This window comes from Chrysemys picta, chromosome 2 (genome assembly GCF_011386835.1).
Source record: "Chrysemys picta bellii isolate R12L10 chromosome 2, ASM1138683v2, whole genome shotgun sequence".
In the NCBI taxonomy this organism is placed as follows: domain Eukaryota; kingdom Metazoa; phylum Chordata; order Testudines; family Emydidae; genus Chrysemys; species Chrysemys picta.
The window spans coordinates 212,994,061-213,014,627 of NC_088792.1; the positions used below are offsets into that span (position 1 = coordinate 212,994,061).

A 20,567-nucleotide genomic window follows, 5' to 3' on the forward strand; every position below is an offset into this window, starting at 1 on the left:
CTATATTTTCCCCACCTTTCCCCTCTTCAGACTTCCTTCGTTGCTCTAAAAGTGGCAGGAAAAATACAGTCAGAATACTCTCTAATAAATACATCTAATTACAAAAGATCAGGAACAACCCCCTCCCTGCACACACACCACCCATGCCTGCCCGGGCTACCTTTGCACTTGGACATCTCAAGTCCACTGAACAAACTCAGGCTTAGCTCCCTAGTAAGAGCAAGACACTTACCCCCAGCTTCTTGCTGCTGGTCTGTCACTCATTCCTTCCCTGGATGGTGTGCAGTGAAGACAGAGCTCTAAGAGCCAGGAGCACAGCCCTGAGTGCACTGGGAGTCAGATTACTGCTACTTGTCTGATTGGGTTTTTGGAGTGGAGGGGTGGAAAGATTTTGAACCATGTGGCAAGTTATATTTGAACTCTAAACAATTTCCCCTTACCTGATCATCCTTTTAGACACTGTTTAGAAACTGTCATAGTTGTTAATGATGGAAACATTTATATCATGCATCTGGTTTGCTGCGTCTTATAAATGAGAGTAAGGAACAAACAGCAGCAGAACTACACCTTCCATTGCAGCAGAGGCTTTTAAGTAATTGGAATGAAGAAAAGATTGGAAACAAAATTATGCATTTGTTAGGTGGTGACTGCTACTGTCAGAGTATAGGGCTTTAGTATCGTTTACTCCTATACAGTTGACGTCCAGTTCTTTGTGATTTGCAATCTAAACTTTATTCTGCTGCTGACTACCAGACAATATTATTGTTATAAAATAACTCTCGGTACATTATCAGAACTAAAATTACTGCAAAACATGGACACCAGCAAACACCTCTTCAGGTTGTTGAGTTCACTGAAGTTTGGCCCATCGTGGGATCATAATGAAGACGAAAATAAATGGTAAAACTGGTGAATTCAGACCACTGAGCTACTGAGAAATTCAAACTGTTCCCACCTTGCGAAAGAACCATTGGAAACTACAGCAAAGCTTTAAGGTAACACTAAGCACCAGGTCACTGTAGTGTTATTCTGCACAAGATTATTTTTGGAAGGGGATTAATATGCGTGTCTGTATAAACTGAGACTTCAAAAAAAAACGGGGGGTGGGGAGGAGGAATGGATCAAAGCACCAAGAGAGTACTTTCTAGTGGCTTTTGGCCCTTGAGTGCATTATATATAGAATTTGCATGTTTATATTCTATAGGAGAGCTTTTAAAATATGAAATTGTATGGTTTAAAAGCATGTTAAAAATGACATGCACACAGGAAATATATGTATTTGTTATCAAAGTTATAATTAGCTTCAAGATTAATTATGTGATTGCCAGCATGTTCCAGGCTGATTACAGTGTTTTGGGAAGTCTTTCTGACTACTGGAGAGCTACTGAGAGCTGAAGAGGCATTTGGAAAGGTACAGAAGCATGGATAGAGCCCTATCACCACCACTTTGGACCGCCTTATCTTTTGCTTGGAGATTTTGGGTCTGTAAAGGGATGGCACCCACCTCTCGCAAGCACCCCCTGATCGAGTGTGTGTGTGTGTGCCTGCAGGTTTTTTTTCTGCTTATGGTGCCCCTTATGATTGTCAGGTGAGTCTTCGGTGACTCAGCCCTCCAGCTGATTTGCATATTTTTTTTCTGCTCATGGTGCCCCTTGTGCTTGTCAGGTGAATGTGCAAATCAGCCGGAGGGCTGAGTCAATGAAGACTCACCTGACAAGCACAAGGGGCACCATGAGCAGAAAAAAAACTGCAGACACAGAAAAATCCCTTCCAGGGTACACAATCCACAGAGTCCCCAATGTTCTGCAGCCCTCCCTGGGCACAGTCTTCTAAAACAGGCCCCACCGTGGTACCCTCGCTTGCTCCAGCTAGGTTGCAAGGTTCCTCCTACTCTGGAATTGAGCGGCACCCCAAGGGCTTCTTCCCTGGAGACTCCTTGCCTCTACTTGAGTCCTCAGTGACCCCAGCCTTCCTGCTGAGCCACCCCTCTTGGACTCAATTCGCTGACCGCAGCTCCTTGCTGAGTCAGTCCCAGTGCAGCGCCCTTCCCTGAAGTGCCACAGTTCTAATTTCCTTCCTTAAGTCATAGTCACTTCCTCCAGTGGCTGGTGTTGGGGGAATGAGACCCAGTCCCACCCACTGCTCCAGGTCCCAACCCAGGGACCCTTTAAGTATAACAGCTTTGTGCTGCATCTTTTTACTAACTGCTGCTCTACATTTCCCTGGGCCACTTCCCTTAGTTGAATCCCAGCAGCCAGCCAGAAGCTCCTTCCTCACTCCCCCTTAGTTGAGTCCCAGCAGCAAGCCAGGTGCTATTCTTGAGCTCCCCCATTCTCTGCCAGTAACTGATCTGTCCAGCCCTTTTAGCCCCTGCAGCTAGCCAAGAGCACCTCTTACTACCCTGGTCCCTGCCAGCAAACTGAACTCATGTTGGCCCTGCAGCTCTTGTTATATGAACATGCTGGGCCCTGATTGGTTGTATCCCACGCTGCCTCTCTAGACCAGCTTGGAAGACCCTTTCCACTGCCCTTTTCTGGGACAGGGTCAAGTCCATCCTGTCACAGGGTCCCTATTATGCTGCAGCATGTGTAGTTTTTTATACCAGTGCAAAGTGGGTGTAATTTAAAACACTACCAAATCAAACAGTACTTGTGTAAATGACTACGCATGGTGTACGGTAATAGAAGATCAGGCCCACATATTTAATATTAGTTAGAGATTGTAGTAAGCACAAGATGATAAAATGCTAGCATACTTGTGTTTTATCATGTGTGTGTACCTACCTACAGCCAAGTGGCCAAGGGTATCAAATCAGGCAGTGCAAGAGATGTTTGTGATCAGAAACCAAAGTAAAACAACTGATTTAGAGCTTGAATGTCTTGTTCTCAGGGTTTCATTTGATTATATCCAACATCAGTCAGCAAGCAACACAGCTGTAACTGCACAGTTCTGCTTTTATGCTCAGTCCATTGGGTAAGGGTTTTTCAGGTCATGCCATTCACAATCTGATAGTCAGTGATTCCAGAAACTTAACCTCCTCATAGCATCACATTAACACATAATCCAATTTTACATTCACCACAATATTTTTTTTTAAATATCGGAGCTGCAATTAGCTCCTGCATCTCCTCTTACATGAAGGGGATTGGGACGGGGTTCCTCCACACAGGGCTTTATCCATGTAGCCCTGGTCCTGTGTCCCCCCATCCCATCGACAAACCTCTCTCGGCACTAGCAGACAAGGGAGCCCCTCAGAAGTAGATCCTCTGCATGGACTTTCCTTCCCCATCTGTATAGTTCACCTGCACCAGTTCTGCTGTATTCAGTATCTTCTGCACCCGCTGAAGGGAAGCAGAGGGGGAGAGAGAGGAGGGGTAGAGAGTTTGTTTCACTACACTTCTACACAACTCTGTCGCTGCAATTCCTCCAACTTTTCTTTTTCCATTAACACACACAAGTAATTTTCTGGCTGCTTCAGTCCACCACATACAAATGGACACCTACATCACAAAACCCATTATCATGACTGACATCTGAGGAAAGGGATCGGGAGACCCTGTCGACCGGAAGGCATGGGATGCATTGTCCTAGGGATAGGGGTTCCATGACCACCACTCCCAAGAGGAGGGGAAGCGTGGTGGTGGTCAGGAACTCCCTCCTAAGGGGGACAGAGTCATCCATCTGCCCTCCAGCCAGGGAATCCCAAGAAGTGTGCTGCTTGTCTAGAACTGGAATTCAGGATGTTACTGAGAGTTTGCTGCGACTCATTAAGCCTCGGACCACTACCCCTTCCTACTTATCCATGTGGGAACCAGCGATTCTGCCAAGACTGATCTGGAGTGGATCACTGCAGACTATGTGGCTCTGGGAAGAAGGATAAAAGAGTTTGGGGTGCACAGGGCTGGCTTTAGGCCGATTCGCCCGATTCCCTGGAATTGGGCCCCGCGCCTTAGGCGCCTTTTTAATTTTTTTTTAAATTTAATTTTTTTTTAAAATTTAAATCTTCGGCGGCCCCGCTCCCTTGGCCAGAGCACCGGCCGGAGCACGACAGCCCCGCAACCCTGGCCGGAGTGCGGCAAGCCCCGTGGCCCCGCTCTCGCAGCTGGAGCTCTGGCCTGAGCACGGCAGCCCCATGGCCCTGCGACCCCGGCTGGAGCACAGCTGCCCCACAGCCCCACAGCCCTGGCCGGAGCACGGCTGCCCCACGGCCCCGTGACCCCGGCTGGAGCGCTGCAAGTCCCGCGGCCCCGCTCTCCTGGCTGGAGCTCCGGCCAGAGCGCGGCAGCCCCATGGTCCCACAACCCCGGCCGGAGCATGGCTGCCTCACGGCCCCGGCCGGAGCGCGGCAAGCCCCGCGACTCCCCTCCCCCGGCCGGCAATCCGAAGTGTCGCCGAAGACTGGGAGCACTGCCCGGTGAGTACAAGCCCCAGGAATCGGGCCCCACACTTGCTAAAGCTGGCCCTGGGGGTGCAAGTGGTGTTCTCGTCCATCCTTTCTGTTGAAGGAAAAGGCCTATCTAGGGACTATCGAATCACAGAAGTAAATGTGTGGTTATGCAGGTGGTGTCAGTGAGAGAGGCCTTTGGCTTCTTTGACAATGAGCTGATGTTCCAGGAAAGAGGATTACTGTGCTGGGAGGGGCTCCGTCTATCAAATACTAGGAAGAGCATCTTTGGTCAATGTCTAGCTAACTTGATAAGGAGAGCTTATGAAGAAAATTATGATTTACTGAACTGGCATTACAGAGACTTGGTGGGACAACTCCCACTATTGGAGTACTAGCATTGAGGGGTCCAGCTTGTTCCAAAAGGATAGGTATGGGAAAAAAAGGAGAATGTATACATTTGCTCCGAGGTCCAACGGGAAGTGAGCTGACTTGTGGGTTGGACTAGATGAGATCCCTTCCAACCTTAATATTCTATGATGATTCTATGACTTTAAGCTCCCCAGATACCCTAGTTCTCACACAATTCTTTTAGAATTTATAATTTTTTACATATCACATCAAAAATGGAAGCTTGTTTTAATCACAACTTTCTTCACGTCTTGAGCACCTTACGGGGAGTAGCTAAGGAGTCACTGTTTTAAGTGCAATTTGGATACAATTTTTAAAAGCGCCTAAGTGATGTTGCCTAAGTCCCTTTTGAAAAAAGTAGGATCGTAAGTCCCATTGACTTTCAATGAGACTCAGGCTCTTAAGTCCAAGGTTTTTTTGAAACTGAGATGTAGCCACTTCTGATTATCTATTGTTCTTTTAGAAACACAATTCCACTTGCAGAAACTCTGTGTCCTTTTAAAATCAGATTGAAGACCATGTTCCTTCATAAAAATAGTATCAACTGTTCTACCAATCTTAAGTACTTACATGGGTTTCATTACCAGAGTCTCTCAGCACCTCATGAACTGTCATGTATATATCCGTATTTAGTTGTTGTTACATAAATATTAGAAAAATTCTCTATTAGTTTTCCCAGTTTGTTTAACTTTGAGTATACGATAGCACTTTGTTTGTTTAGAACAATCAGTTTCACTGTTTTGTTGATCGTCAGTTGTACTTCCAGTCTCATAGATTCGTAGAAACGTAGGGTTGGAAGGAACCTTGAGAAGTCATCAAATCCAGCCCACAGAGCTGAGGCAGGACCAAGTAAACCTAGACCATCCCTGACAGGTATTTGTCCAACCTGTTCTTATAAACCTCCAGTGATGGGGGTTCCATCACCTCCCTTGGAAACTTATTCCGGAGCTTAACTATCCTTAGTTAGAAAGTTTTTCCGGATATCTAACCTAAATCTCCCTTCCTGTAGATTAAGCCCATTACTTCTTGTCCTACCTTCAGTGGACACAGAGAACAATTAATCACTGTTCTCTCTATAACAGCCCTTAATATATTTGAAGAATGTTATCAGATCCTCCTGAGGCTTCTTTCTTCAAGGCTAAACATGCCCTGTTTGTTTTAACCATCCCTCACAGGTCAGAATTTCTAAACCTTTTATCATTTTTGTTGCTCTCCTCTGGACACTGTCCAATTTATTCACATCTTTCTTAAAGTCTGGCTCCCAAATCTGGACACAGTACTCCAGCTGATGCCTCACTAGTGCCAAGTATAGTGGGACAATCACCTGCATCTTACATATGACATTCCTGTTAATACATCCCAGAATGATATTAGCCTTTTTTGCAGTTGCATCACATTGTTGACTCATATTCAACTTGTGTTTCACCACAACTCCCAGATCCTTTTCAGTAGTACTACCAGGCTAGCACAAGTGTCAAGCACAGCAGTGCTCACGTGGTAGCCTGACACCCCCATATGCAGTGCTCTGGGTGAAGATCACCTAACCTCTCCACAAGGGTGTTTACCACTGATAGCAGCAGCAAGGCTGAAATGGAAACCAAAGAAGTAGGCATGTATGAGCAGAGCAAGAGGTAGGGGATGCTGGGGGAGAGGTCGTCCTGAGGCATATTTGGTGCTCATCTGTGGCACACCCAAAAGATGCTTCTAAATTTCAACCAAACAGGAGAAAACCTGTATTTTTTAAAAGGAATTAAATACATTCAGATCATACCATTTAAAAAGTGCTCTACCAGAATTTTTTAAAATTAGCAATTGTACAACACTCAAGTTGACAACATCCCAATAACAACTAGCTCAATTAACAGTTAAAAATATCTATATCCAAATTAAGCTTGTCCTGCTTAACATATGTACAGTTTTGCTACAGTTGTTTATTATGGTAGAGACAGATGCATCTGATTACAAATGTCGATCAAGTAAAATGAAAGATCAACCCCCAAGGAAATGTCTTAAGATCGCAAATATGCTTAGACTTCAGCTTTGCCAACTAAAAAGATCTTAAAACCATTCTACCCTTCATGTAAATCTAATCTTTGCACATTTGTAAAGTTTAAATTACTATAGTTACACAAAAGTGTAATCTTTTCACATAGGTAGCTCAGTTTGTCATGCCTAGGTATCAGCCTGGTCCTGATTTGGCTGCAGGGATGTGCACTCCTGACATTTAGATCAAGAATTCCCTGGGAAATCAGTCAAGAGATTTTGACATTGCTGCTGGCCATCCTCCAGAGGGTTTAGTTTTACTCTCCTTCTCCATTTTCTGCGGACTCTGTACCTACAGTGGATGTACACAGAGTCCTATGCTAGGTAAAGAGAAGTGAGAGAAAGGGACAAAATGACTATTCATTACAGTGATTCATTCAAGATTTTGTTAGAGGCTTTACAAGAAATCAGTAATGTGGATGGATGACTGGCTAGCTTCTTTAGTCCTTATCCATTACCTATCTAATGTGACAGCTTGGAAACTGGTTGTTTTTCCAACTCAGTAAGAGCAAACCACAGTAGAGACAAACAAAATTGAAAACTTGGTAGGCTGGGAAACAGTTTGAGAGATGCGGGGTTTGGACTGCCATGTTCCTCTGTTAAACATTATTTGAAAAACAAAAGTGCAAAATAAACACAATGTACGGTGCGCAGACATGGCTAGAAACTGCTGTGATTATGCGGCGGTAACTACTGCATCTTTGGGTATGATGAGAAACTCCACTGCACACCCAAAGCTGCTCCAGTTACTGCTGCAAAGTGGTGTGGGGGAGACGGGTCGGTGGGATTTTAGTGGTGTATCAGCCTTGTGATAGGAGTAAAAGTGAAATTCATTTATGCAATCACAAATTTTAACAGACATATGCAAATTAGTTTTCCACTTCATATACACCACCACCTTTTCCCATTCTGCAAGGTTCACCTACAGTTTCCTCAGTAAAAGTGTTGCACTTAATGTGCTCCATTTCTCTGTGCGGATGGCTGCATTTGTTTGCAAAAGAGAGAGTATCAACCTGTGCAAAAATTCCTGATATTTTTTATGACACTTAGGAGCCAATTTTCAAAACAAGGACGCCTAAGTCTCATGTGTAAACAAGTACATACAATTATGAACTTAGATTTAAAGTGCAAATGTTCTAGTTGCATGCACAAAGCAGATGGTTGATCAAGCAAAAGGTGATTTAGCTCCTTCACTACCCATTTGTTCCTGCATTTGTTCAATTTTCACTGGTTCTTTCAGTAACTGGGTGAACAGTTGCTGACACATGATTTTCATAGTGTTTAAGGCCATAAGGAACCATTAGATCATCTAGTCTGAGCTCCTCTGTATCACAGGCCCATAAATTTCACCCAGTTACCCCGTATTGAGCCCAATAAATTGTTTTTAACTAAAGCATAATTGTGTTTGGCTAAAGAGCATGTTCCGTAAAAGCATCCAGTCTCCATTTGAAGACATCAAAAGATGAAGAATCCATCACTTCCCTTGGTAGATTGTTCCATTGGTTGATTACTTTCACTGTTAAAAATGTGTGCTTTATTTCTAATCTGAATTTGTCTGGCTTCAGCTTCCAATCATTGGTTCCTGTTATGCCTTTAACTTCCGGATTAAAGAGCTCCTCTAGTACCCAGTATTTTCTCCCCAGGAAGATATTTATCCATTGTAATCTAGTCAACTCTCAATCTTCTTTTTGATAAACTAAACAGAATGAGCTCTCTAAGTTTCTCACTGTAAGGCATTTTCCCAGTTGTTTCAAATCAATCATTTTTGTGGCCCTTTTCTGCACCCACTCCAATTTTTCAATATCCCTTTTAAAATGTGGATGCCAGAACTGGACTCAGTATTCCACTATCAGTCTCACCTGTGCCATATGCAGAGGTAAAATCATCTCCCTACTCCTACTCACTACTCCCCTGATTATAAATCCAAGGGTCGCATTAGCCATTGTTACCCCAGCATCACGGTAGGAACTCATGTTCAGTTGCTTGTCCACTACGACCCCTAAATCCTTTTCAGAATCACTGCTTTTCAGGATACAGTCCTCCATTATGTAGTCATGGCCTGCGTGCTTTGTTCCTAAACCTATAACTTTGCATTTGGCTGTATTAAAACGTATTTTGATTGAACAGGCCAGTTTACCAAATGATCCATATCACTCTGTAGGACTGCCCTGGCTTCATTGTTTTTTACTACTCCACCAATCTTTAGAGCCCTGCAAACCTGCGGATGTCCGCAGATGATTTTTGTGGATTGCAGATCGGATACGGATACAAATTTTGTATCCGTGCAGGGCTCTACCAATCTTTGTGTCACCTGACATTTTTATCAGCAATGATTTTATGTTGACTTCAAGATATTAATGAAAATGTTGCCTAGCATCAGGCCTAGTACTGATTCCTGTGGAACCTCTCTAGAAACACCCTCATTCAATGTTGATTCCCCAATGACAATTACTTTTTGAGATCTGCCAGCCAGTTCTTAATCCATGTGCTCTATTGATATTGTATAGTGCTAATCAGAATGTCATACAGTGCTAAATCAAATGCATTCCAAAAGTCTCTTATTTCTATGCAGCGCCAGACTTGTAATCTCAACAAATGAAATCAGGTTTGTTTGACAGGCTCTATTTGTACCAAGATGAACATGAACCTTAGACTTCCCTTTCTGAAAACTGTCCCTTGCTCTATGCCCACAAGAATCAATTTCCACACAGTATTAGGAATATCTACTTTTGAGCTGTCTGAATCCGTGTAGAAAATATGTCACAAATCTTACTTGGCACCCAGAATCTCCTGACTGTCAGCTCTCTGTTGTAATCACAAAATAATCTTTTTTTGATGAAATAAAATATAAAAAATCATCATAAAGATAAGTTTTACTTAGCTGCACTAAAAACTTACATCATGCAAAGTTTATGCTGTCTATACTTGGAAAAGTCAGTTCTGCTTCAGATATTTTAGACTGTCCTGGTGGTTTATGAAATAGTAACTATCCTCTTAATAATTGGGACTAATTATTTATTTTATATTTTCTCCCTTGATGCTAAGACCTTCTAAAAACTACACCCAATGCCTTTAAAGGTGGTATTGCTCATTTTTATAATAAGGTCCAGTTTCCACAGAACTAACTGAAAAGTAGAATCTGATGACGAATGTTTGTTTACAAGACTAGCTATTTTGCTGTACAAGGTTATAAAGAAAAACTGACTGCATGTTTTTCCTCAAATACTTTGGGGAACAATGTTTTCATTTCTGACAGTATTTAATTTTTCATCATGTGATCCTAATAGATTGTAGCATAGATGCTGCAGTTACATAAAGCTAGTATATTTGATAGATTTTTAAGGTGAGAAGAGACCATTATGATCAGTCTTGTCTCCATCATAACACAGGGCATCGAATTTCATGCAGTGATTCCTGTCTCTAGCCCAACAATCTGTGGTTGAGAAGAAATACAGTGTGCATTTTATCAAGACATACAGTCTTGATTTAAAGACTCCAGCTGATGGAGAATTTGCCACAGCTGTTGATAAGCTGTTCCAAAGTTACACTGTTAAAAAGTTGAATCTTATTTCCTACTTGGCCATTGTTAATTCCAGCTACCAGCCACTGGATCTTGTTATGTCTTTGTCTGCTATGTTTAAAGACCTCTCTCTTAGTCCATTACCTATGCATGTCCTGGAACTACCCATTGTTGGACAGTAGGGGAGAGAGGCAGTAGAGTGAGAAACCAGACATGTCAAGGATCGTATCATGTTTTATTCACTTCTCATAGGTTGGTTTGGTTTTGGTTTTGCTACTGACATTTTGCTAGGACACACTAGAACATGCAGGCTGTTGCTCTATAAAGCTGATTTAAATATTTTTGTAGTGAATGAACAGATACAAAATAATTAAAAAAAATTCTCTCCAAAATGCCTGAAGTTGACACTATTCTGGAGGTCTTTGGGAGTAATTTTTCATATACTTGTTTGCAAATTAGAGAAGTCGTGTTTAATGTGCCATAGACCAATTTTGAGGCAGTTTTCCATAGCATGTAGCTTTAGAATCAGCAAGTTTCTCTTTCTCTTAACTCCCATTTTTGGATAGGTGTGTCCAGAGTCCTGTTTGAAGTGAGTTTCCTTGGTGAAGGCAGGTAGTGCCTTAGAGGTAAAAAAGGATTCAGATATTGCTAATCCTACCCTTACCTCCAGGCAGGGCCGGTGCTACCATTTAGGCCAACTAGGCGGTTGCCTAGGGCACCAAGATTTGGGGGCGCCAAAAAGTGGCTCCCCCAATTTTTTTTTTAACAGCGGCCGCTGTGCTGGGAGGGAGAGGGAGTCTGAGCCGCCGGCAGGCAGCCCAGGGGTTCCCCTGGGTCAGTGCGCCACCGGCAGCCCAGGGGAACCCTTGGGTCAGAGCTGCCGCATGGATCCCCGGGCCGGGGTGCCTCAGGGCGGAGGGGGAGCTGCCGCGGGGGGGGAGGGAGGGGCGCCTCAGGGCAGGGGAGGGAGCTGCCGTGGGGGGGGGTGCCTCAGAGTGGAGGGGGGGCGGGGAGCTGCCGCAGGGTTGGGGGGGGGGGAGCGCAAGGTGGAAGTTTTGCCTAGGGCGCAAAACTTCCTTGCACCGGCCCTGCCTCCAGGCCATATTCTAGAAAAGCTTGATCCCTGAATAAATAGATCCACAGGGATGAAAATTTCCCAGGGATTTTTCCCTTGCACATGGATTTTCCACACTTTTGTAAACTAAATGCCTGCTGTACCCAGTGCCGTCCAGTTTAAACCATATGCCAGCTTACTCGACTGACAAAAACAAGTTTTTACTACTGTTAGTAATGCGAAGCCAGCACATTTATGGAAGAGTGAGCTACATTCTTTTCAGCTACACGCATCATCAACACGATTATCAGTGAGGCTCTGATTGTGGAATCTTTATTACTGGAAGTGTAAGAAGAGGCAGAGAAATACACAGCCTGTTTTTCAGATCCAGAGGGAGTTTGCAGAGCTGGTAGTCAGCTCTTTTTGACTTGTAAAATGAACACATTTGATGTGGACAGCATGGAGAGGGACTGAATATGCAACTGCCCAATGTTATTTTTGCAGTCACTTTTCTGACTGTGACTGGGCTCTAATTGCGGTCCTGATAGTTCCGTCTCTTTGAAGAAAGGATTCTCTCTCTCGTAGAATGATTCTTCGGGAGTTTGGCAAATTTTGTACCTAGCCGTGGAGTCGGTCTCAAGCAGCCCATTAACTTCTTCAGACATTAATGGTGAATCTCATCTTAGATTTATCTGGGATCTTAGAAGGTTTTAGGACAAAATAGTGGTGAGGAAATAAACATATTAACACACAAGAATAAAACGATAAAATGAAAACCTCCTAATTCTTGATGACATGATTTGACAGCTTGGTTTCATTTGTAACAGGTAGACCAATAAGTAGGTGAGGCTTACAGAGCAAGCTGGGTCCAGCTGTGACACATAATTTGCTGAATTAGTGGGTCTAATTCTTGCCCCCCCCCCCCCCCCGCTCTCTTTCTGCACTCAGGCAGTGCAAAGGAAGCAGAGACTGGCCGCAGCCTCCCTGCTGAGGATACCCACCGCGTGAAGCCCAAGAGCTGACTCATCTGCTTTCCTCTCCCCACAATCTCTGGCACAAAGGGCATTTCAGGGGTGGGGGAGTAGCTGTACTGTGATGAGCTGTAGCTATTTTCAGCTGGTTGGCAATTCCTAGGGGACCATGGCCAATGGGTTCAGCCCCTAGGCTGTCTAATCTGTGCCTTGTGCCAGGGCAGGCAGAAAATCAGATAGCCATAACTGGCTCCCTGACAGCACCCTCTTGTACTGCACTCAGCAGATGCTGCGTTCACTGGAAAATCAGGCCCATTGGGAGGAGTCAGGGAATAAGCCGTGCTTAGCGAAATGAGTTATCTGGTAATCTCATGTAGCTCTGATTTGCCTATTATTCAAGTAAGTGTCAGTGTGGATCTCTTTATGTGCTCGTGCTCTATGGGAACATGAGACGGCACAGAGCACTTGTGTGGCCCTAATAGGCACTGCTAGTCAAATAACCTCCGGTCTCCTCTGCATGCTAACCTACACTGGGATCCCCACTGATTACACCATCTTGTAGAACCAGTGTTTACTGTAGGGTAACTGACTGTTCTTTTCTGGCACTGAACAGAGTCCTGTCCCCTTTACTTTACAGTGTGCATTTTCTGGGAGGGTTCACAGGGGAGAGATTATGGAAGTTTATGAGACCCAATTTGGGTGGAAAACAAATTAAATGTTATTCATCATTCAAGTGAGAAGGCTGCAAAAACAGGGGAAAAACAAACACTTGACTTTCAGGCAAGTGCAATATGCTTGGAAAGTGAAGAATTTAAGCCACATACAGAAAGTGAAGGGAATCTAAGCCTTTGGGGACACCCCAGAGATTTCTTAGAATTACAAGAGTTATTGGAGACTTTTTATGCATTTCAATGGAAAGTGTCCTGTAGGCACTGGAATGTTCTGGTTAAAAGAACAGAGCCCTTTTCTACATTGCTTCCCTTGTATGTGAGTGATTTTGAAAGGCCTGGAGCATTTCAGAGGTTTGGGAACACAGACAATTGCAAGGGTCTGTGACAGGCTCCCCCCCCCCCCATAATTGTCCAATCACTGTGGTTTTGCTCCTGAGCCAAAACAAGGGGTAAGGCATAATAATAATAGAAAGTCCAGAAACTGTAGATTTTACATGACAAATACCCTGCTTCTCTCATTCAGCAAGTGCACAGCTCTGCAACCAGAGAGAAAAATAGCAGTTTCTAGCCTAAAAAAAGCTGTCACTGGGACAGCTTGTTTTCCTTTGGCAGATTAGAATAAACTAGAGGAAAGCATCTATGCTCATAAAGAAGAGATGTCCTGAAAATGATAAAGAGAAGCCTTGGGGTGTCATGAAAGTTTCTCTCCCCCTTTTTTAATCAGCTTGTTAATAAAGGAAGTGGCTTAAGGCTTTAAGATAGCCTTAAACATTGCCTTGAAGAATGTTTCTACGCCCCGTCACAAAAGAACAAATGAGGGATAGTGGTTGCATTTGGTTTTTTAAAAGAACTTTGCCAGCATTTTTAAAGCTGGATGCCTAAATTCAGGCTCCAAAATCCAGGAGAAGTGGGCTGATTTTCAAAGGCGCTGAGCACCAGGGCCAACGGAGGGGGGGCGGGGGGGGGAGGTTTGACAAATTACCAGGGCCTGGCGGTCCGGAAGGGGGCCCGGGGCCCGGCTTCTCCCCCATCTCGTCGGCCCTGATTAGCCGGTCCACCTTTGCTGGGGGGCCCGAAAATTTTTTTTCACCGGGGCTCGAACCCGCTCTCGGCAGCCCTGCTGAGCACTTCCTATTGATTTCAATGGCAGTCGCAGGGAATTTTCAGCAGCTGTGAAAACGAGCCATTTATTTTAGGTGCTGATTTAGGAGCCTAATCTTAGACACCCAAATTTGGGCCTTATTCTCTATTAACTTTTTTAATGAAGAGAAGATGGGAAACAAAATGTGGGCCTTATCCAGACTTCCTTTGCCCACCCAAAACTCCCATTAAGTCAGTGGAGTTTGTGTGTACAAAAGGATCTGTTCACATTATAGCAAATAATCTGAAGACAGTAGTTGAGATTTGTGAGAGGGGTTTGCAATAGCAGTGGGACTAATTTTGTCTAACAGATTTTATAAACGTTGCTGTTTTGCCCTGCCTTCCATACAAGGGAGCTTGTAAGAGTCATTACCCTCCCCCGCCCCGGGAGCTGAGAGTGCTTCCCAGAGTCAATCTTATGACATGTTGATTCGAGAGGCACCATTCCTTAGAATGTGTCATCTCCTCCAGCTGCAGTTGAGCCTCCCTGCCTCTCACTATGGGCTATCTGCTACCCTCTCTATTCCTACCTCCCTCTTTTTAGAAAAATGGCAAAAGTCAATGGAAAAGGGGACAGTTTGCATTCGTAGACATAAGATGACCAGAGTGACCAGGGCATTAGTTATGACTGCACACTTCACACATCCTTAGTATTGGCCCCAACACTTCCCCTGTATCACCTCAACCTGGACAACCGAAAAAGAAGGCCACTAGTGATGCAAACTTGAAATTCCTGTACTACAACCCGGATTCATTTGGGATGACTGGACTAACTCACAGGTGGCTTCAAAACATGTGAGACTCATAAGAACAGAAGAACGGCCATACTGGGTCAGACCAAAGGTCCATCAAGCCCAGTATCCTGTCCTCTGACAGTAGCCAATGGCAGGTGCCCCAAAGGGAATGAACAGACAGGTTATCATCAAGTGATCCATCCCCTGACACCCAATCCCAGTTTCTGGCATACAGAGGCTAGGGACACCATTCCTGCCCATCCTGGCTAATAACCATTGATGGACCTATCTTCCATGAATTTATCTAGCTCCCTTTTGAACCCTGTTATAGTATTGGTCTTCACAACATCCTCTGGCAAGGAGTTCCAGAGGTTGATAGTGCGTTGCATGAAAAAATACTTTCTTGTGTTTGTTTTAAACCTATTAATTTCATTTGGTGTCCCCTTGTTCTTGTATTATGAGAAGGAGTAAATAACACTTCCTTATTTACTTTCGCTATACAACTCATGCTGATAAAACACACAATATATGTTACACACATACAACATGTATACACCACTCTCTCTTCATTATATCTAATTATTCTAATCTCTGTAAGTGCAAAGAGCATACAGATAGGCACCATTTTATTTTAACATGTATGTCTAAAATATATATAATAGAGATTTTCAAAGCCAACTACAGAATTTAGCCACAACACCCACTGAATGGATACATGTGGCTAAATCCCCAAGCCCATATCACAGATCTTAATCATATATATAAAATCTATACACACAGAGAAACACATGAGAATGAGTGAATTGGCAAGAGAGGGGTGAATTCAGTTGTATGAGCAGAAATTGGTTTTCTAAACGGGTTAGAATTTTGTTTTCCCTCGTAGTCTTAAAAAAAAATTGACAATGTGTGTATGTTTATTTTTATATAAAGAGAAATTGTTTCACAGGTTGACTGCTAATCTATCTGGATCCAATCTTTTGTAGCCAAGTAATTAGCTTGAGAAAAAGAACATATTTCTTGTGCTGATATTTTTAACAGTAATGTCTCAATGTGCTGCTATAGTCCATTTTAAAACAGTTTTCAAATGTCACCCGGTGACTGGTTTTATCATCTATGGCTAGAGATGGGACTGCCTAATGTATTTCTCTCATTTGCTGCAGCACCTTCTTCAAATGGACATCTGAAAGTTCTGCTCTGCAAGCCATTTTGGATAAGGATCTAAGATAGTAGGAAGCTGGATGGGGAAGAAGGAGAAATGTTAGCAGCAGCAGAATGCTGACAAGAAGGAACTACTTGGGAAACAAGATGCAAAATGGCCTTTCCAGAAGAGAGAGACTTGGAGAACTGGCTTTAATATTTTGTGAGCTCCCAAATGAATGTACTCTTATGAATTCCCTAAAGTCAGCTCACTTCCATTGCCCACTGGGTCAAGTCTTTCGGATGAACATGAATGAATACTAACAACACGTGCACCAAATTCATAGCTTGATATGTCATTGGTGTCTTCAAAAGGCCTGTGAGTGTCATGAGGAACTTTAGAGGCATCCAGGAGATCCTCCTCCTGATTTATATATGCTGGTATGCATCTCTAAGATAATGCAACCCTAAGATAATCTTAAATGCTTTTGTCACACGTGCTCAGAACGCCAAGTCCAGTTCGTCAGGTTCATGTTATTTGGCTGCAGTTACAGTGGGTACATAGACATTTGCAACTTTTTAAGAATAGTTCCCATTCACTCAGGGTAAGGACAGTCAGTCATTTGTGACTTGATAGCGGCGAGGACCAATTTGAATGGCAGGAATACCTGAGTTTAAAAAAAATATATATATTGAGTCCGTCAGTGTGCTTGGCACTGTGAAAACGTGGAAGAACTCACGGTCCCGCTCTCTAGCAGCTTACAGTCGAAGGCCCCAGGGCTGCCCAGAACTCTATGTAAGTGGATCTCTACACCTGTACTGGAAACATTGCAGAATAGGCACCCTTGCACCATATTTACATAGTTATTTAGGTGCTGAAAAATGCCAATAGGTGCCTTTGGGATTTTACAAAAGTATGTGAGTAGGTTATGTGCCTAAATATCTTTGAGGAGATGGGCCCTGTTCCTGTGCTCAATGGGCGTTAGGTGCCTACCCTCTTATGGGGCTTCTGTAAATCTCAGCCAGACACTTTTGTGAATCCCACCTCCCTCTTTATGTGCCTACATACCTTTGTAAATCTGGGCCCTAGTTCTGACACACAGTTCTGTTCAGATACAAACTCTCTGGATGATGTTTCCAATGTGCAGCACAGCAGATCTTGGGGAGCGAGCAGTGCTGAAAGCAAGGCTTTGTGGAAGAAGTATGTGTTTGAAGAGGAAATTGAAAGACAAATTGGCATGGGAGACATTTGTAAATGTAAGGGACATGAGAAAGGAAGAAGATGAAAATGCAAAGATAAAAGGGAGTGATTGAGGGCTATTACAGAAGAAAAGTTATGGTAGCCGATGTGGGATTTTCTCTTTATTTTTGAAATGTAGGTGACTATTTCCCCTCCTTCTAATCATTATTGTAATCTCTTTCTAAGAGTGAAAAGTACCCAGGATAATATTTCAATATGTTCTGCAGTTTTCCAGTAGTTTCCTGTACCGGGATGGTCACCCGCTCCTGCCCTGAAAGGGCTTGAAGCCAGCCCTGGGAGAGGGCTGGGGCTGTGAGCTAAAGGCTCGCTGATTGGGGAAGCAACCGCAGCTGGGCTATGCCCCAATCAGACAACAGCTGGCCCTATAAAAGCCAGTGAAGCCAGGAGCTGAGAGGAGTCTTTCTCTGGCTGCTTGGGAGCAGAGCAAAGTACCTAGAGTGGAGCAGGGCTGAGGGAAAGGCTAGAGGAGCTGGGGGAGCTCCAGCCTGGAAAACCCCCAGGCTGCAGGCCTTTGATGAAAGGACAGGAAGGGTACTGGGGTTGCAGAGGTGCAGCCCAGGGTAAGCCAAGGCAGCAGGTCCAAACCCCCCTTGCCGGTGATGAGTGGCACTTACACTGCAGTCTGCCCCAGGGAACGGGGGCTAGGTGATGACTGGCAGTGGCCATAGACTGAGATGAGGTGGGGATAGAGGGTAGGGGTTCCCTGGGGAGGGGAGACCTAGATCTGTGGGGGTACTGCCAGGCGGCAGCACCTGGCCTGAAAAGGGCACCGGGGTCCAGGAGGGACTCGGGCCCAGTGGCAAGCGGGATACCGGCCTGCAGAGGGCGCTCTGGAGGCTGGAAGCGCTAATTCCCTGGATGACCGGCAGGAGGCGCTGCAGGGTGAGTCGCTGCCCCGTGACATCCCCAATGAATGTAGCTACATGGGTGGGCTTCAGTGCACTCAAAGCTTAGGTCTGTAGAACAGTACAGATGAGTATCATTTTATTTTGGAATATTATATTGAAATGAAATGAATTAGTCTAATGATCATAATAAAAATTAGGACAAGATTGTCTCTCCTATTCCAGCTGCTTTATGTTGGATTAAAGGGCTGGAACAGTGTAATAGGACCGTTCCTCCAGGTTAGACAACTTGGCTGTAGTTTTATGTCAGGTCAGTGCTTGGTGGAACCTTAATAATTCTCAGTGTTTTGACACAGAGCTGAAACAGCAGCTCTGATTCTTGAGACTGCCAACTGCACAAAATGGAGCTGAAACAATTCAGTGAATTATTTGAACATAACTGAAAAGTCCTCAATTTTCTCTGACATCTTCAGAATAAGCTATGAAGCAAGGTTGCGTACCTGAGTACGAAAGCCCAATGAAATTCAAAAGCAATAACTAGAAGTCTGATGTACTCTTTTACATAATGCAAAATAAATCATGGAACTCACAGTTGTGGGAAATTATGCGGGGGGGGGGGGGCACAGTTAATTATTTAATGACCGTAGACAGATTCAAAAAGTTAAAGCTTTTTAAATCATTCACACAAATTGTCAACAGCACATGTCAAAATATACAAAGTAAATAGCCTTAAATCAACAAATGGTATCTGTTTTTACTCGTCATTCACAACAAGCTGAATATGAAAGTCTACTCTAAATCACTGGATTTTTACTCTACTAAGTTTTCAAGAAGCATTTTTCTTACTTTGTCTATCTGTGTATTTAGATTGTTGTCAATGGAAATATTTGTTCATTAATTTGTGTGTACAGTGAAGTCGATGTTTACTGACATTTACCAATAAAAATATAATCCTCCCAAACCTATATATAAGTGTTTCTCTCTCTCTCTCTCTCTCTCTCTCTCTCTCTCTCTCTCTCACACACACACACACACACACACACACACACACACACTAAGTTTCTTGGAGTTCTATTAAGATAATTTCCTCTCCAATTTTGTAAACGTGTAATTTTGTAATTTTCACTACATTTAAAATTAAATTGGTGATATCCAAGTTAAAAGCAGGCACCTAACACTAATATATGGGGCCCAAATAGCTTCAGTAAGTTTGGTCTTTTGGGGAAGTTCTCCCAGTGAGTGCTTTGGTGTAATTATTTTATTTTAAATTGGCCTCTAGTTTTCATAGACATACAAACCAGTGTATTTTAATTTGATTTGAAGAATTAATTTTGATGCCTTAAAAAAAGGGAAGTATAGGAAATTTTTACTTTCCTCATTTTGCCTAGAATAAATAACTGTTAGCTGTTTGTTCCAGGAGGGAGGCAGTGCAGTCTAGTGATTAGAACAGAATAAACATTGGAACACGTAGGTTCCATTCCAGCACTTCCACTGACTCATTATAATGCTTTTGCCAAGCTATTCAACTTCTCTGTGCCTAAGTGGTGTGACACTTAACTGACTTATGTCTGAAAAACATTTTGAGATCCTCAGAACAAAGGTCGTACAACACTACTACGTATTATTACAGCAAAACCGGTATCAAGTGACCAAATATTAGTTACATAGCACAGTAAGCTTAAAAGGTCAAACAAAAATTGAACTGGAAGACATGTGGATACCTTAACGTAGCTCCCAGGACAGGCATTGCTTATTGCAGTTGATCCTTATAGTAGGCCTAAAGATACTATTGCCTACTATACTGCAATGTGCATTTTCGTACTTCAGCCAAAAACACGTCGTATAATTTTGAGTACAACAAACATTGGTGGGTTTTTATATAGATTATATTGGACGACCTTCAATTTATGATTTCGCTTACTGATCTTTCTAAACATCAGCTGATTTACAACCCAGACTCCCTGTGACCTTTTAAAATTTACTTTTAAAAATAGAGGTTATCTGCAAATTAGTCCTTTATCTATTGTAATCCCACAAGTCAAAAATCACAGTCCCAATTCAATTATACTAAACTCTTATGTTAATTTTAAATCATGTAACTTAATTCCTGGCAAAGCAGGATGGTGAGTTTCAAAATGTGGTTAATGAGGCAAAGTACAATCTAGAGTCTGCTACTGAGATCATCCTAATCCCTCAGGTTGCTGAAGAGGACCGGGGAGAGCCTTTTCCTTACAACAGTCAGGGTTAGATTTTCAAAAAAATGAATTTTAAGTGCAGTTAGGGGCTATGACATCTGACGTTGAGCACACACTGAAGTTAAATTACTTTCACAAGTGCGATTGAATAACAGTGCAACTAAAACAAATATGGTTTTGTGCATACACACTTAGCTTGTA

At 43.3% G+C, this 20,567-nt stretch overlaps 1 protein-coding gene and 1 long non-coding RNA gene across 3 annotated transcripts in view; one reads left to right on the plus strand and one right to left on the minus strand.

Moving 5' to 3' along the window:
* AQP4 (aquaporin 4) overlaps positions 1–358 on the minus strand; it is a 21,416-nt gene extending 21,058 nt beyond the window's left edge. The window contains exon 1 of the mRNA XM_005280000.4: positions 233–358. Within this exon, the coding sequence (XP_005280057.1) occupies positions 233–264 (32 nt within the window). The 5' untranslated portion in view covers positions 265–358. The remainder of the gene's footprint in view (positions 1–232) is intronic.
* LOC101951626 (uncharacterized) overlaps positions 1–19,132 on the plus strand; it is a 19,381-nt gene extending 249 nt beyond the window's left edge. Inside the window, exons 2-3 of one of the 2 annotated variants that reach the window (XR_254665.5) lie at positions 795–995; positions 16,089–19,132. This is a non-coding gene — a long non-coding RNA (uncharacterized LOC101951626). Of the gene's footprint in view, positions 1–438; positions 996–16,088 lie in introns of those variants that run through there. The other variant, XR_010598838.1, reaches the window with a different exon arrangement.
* Positions 19,133–20,567: the final 1,435 nt, after the last annotated feature.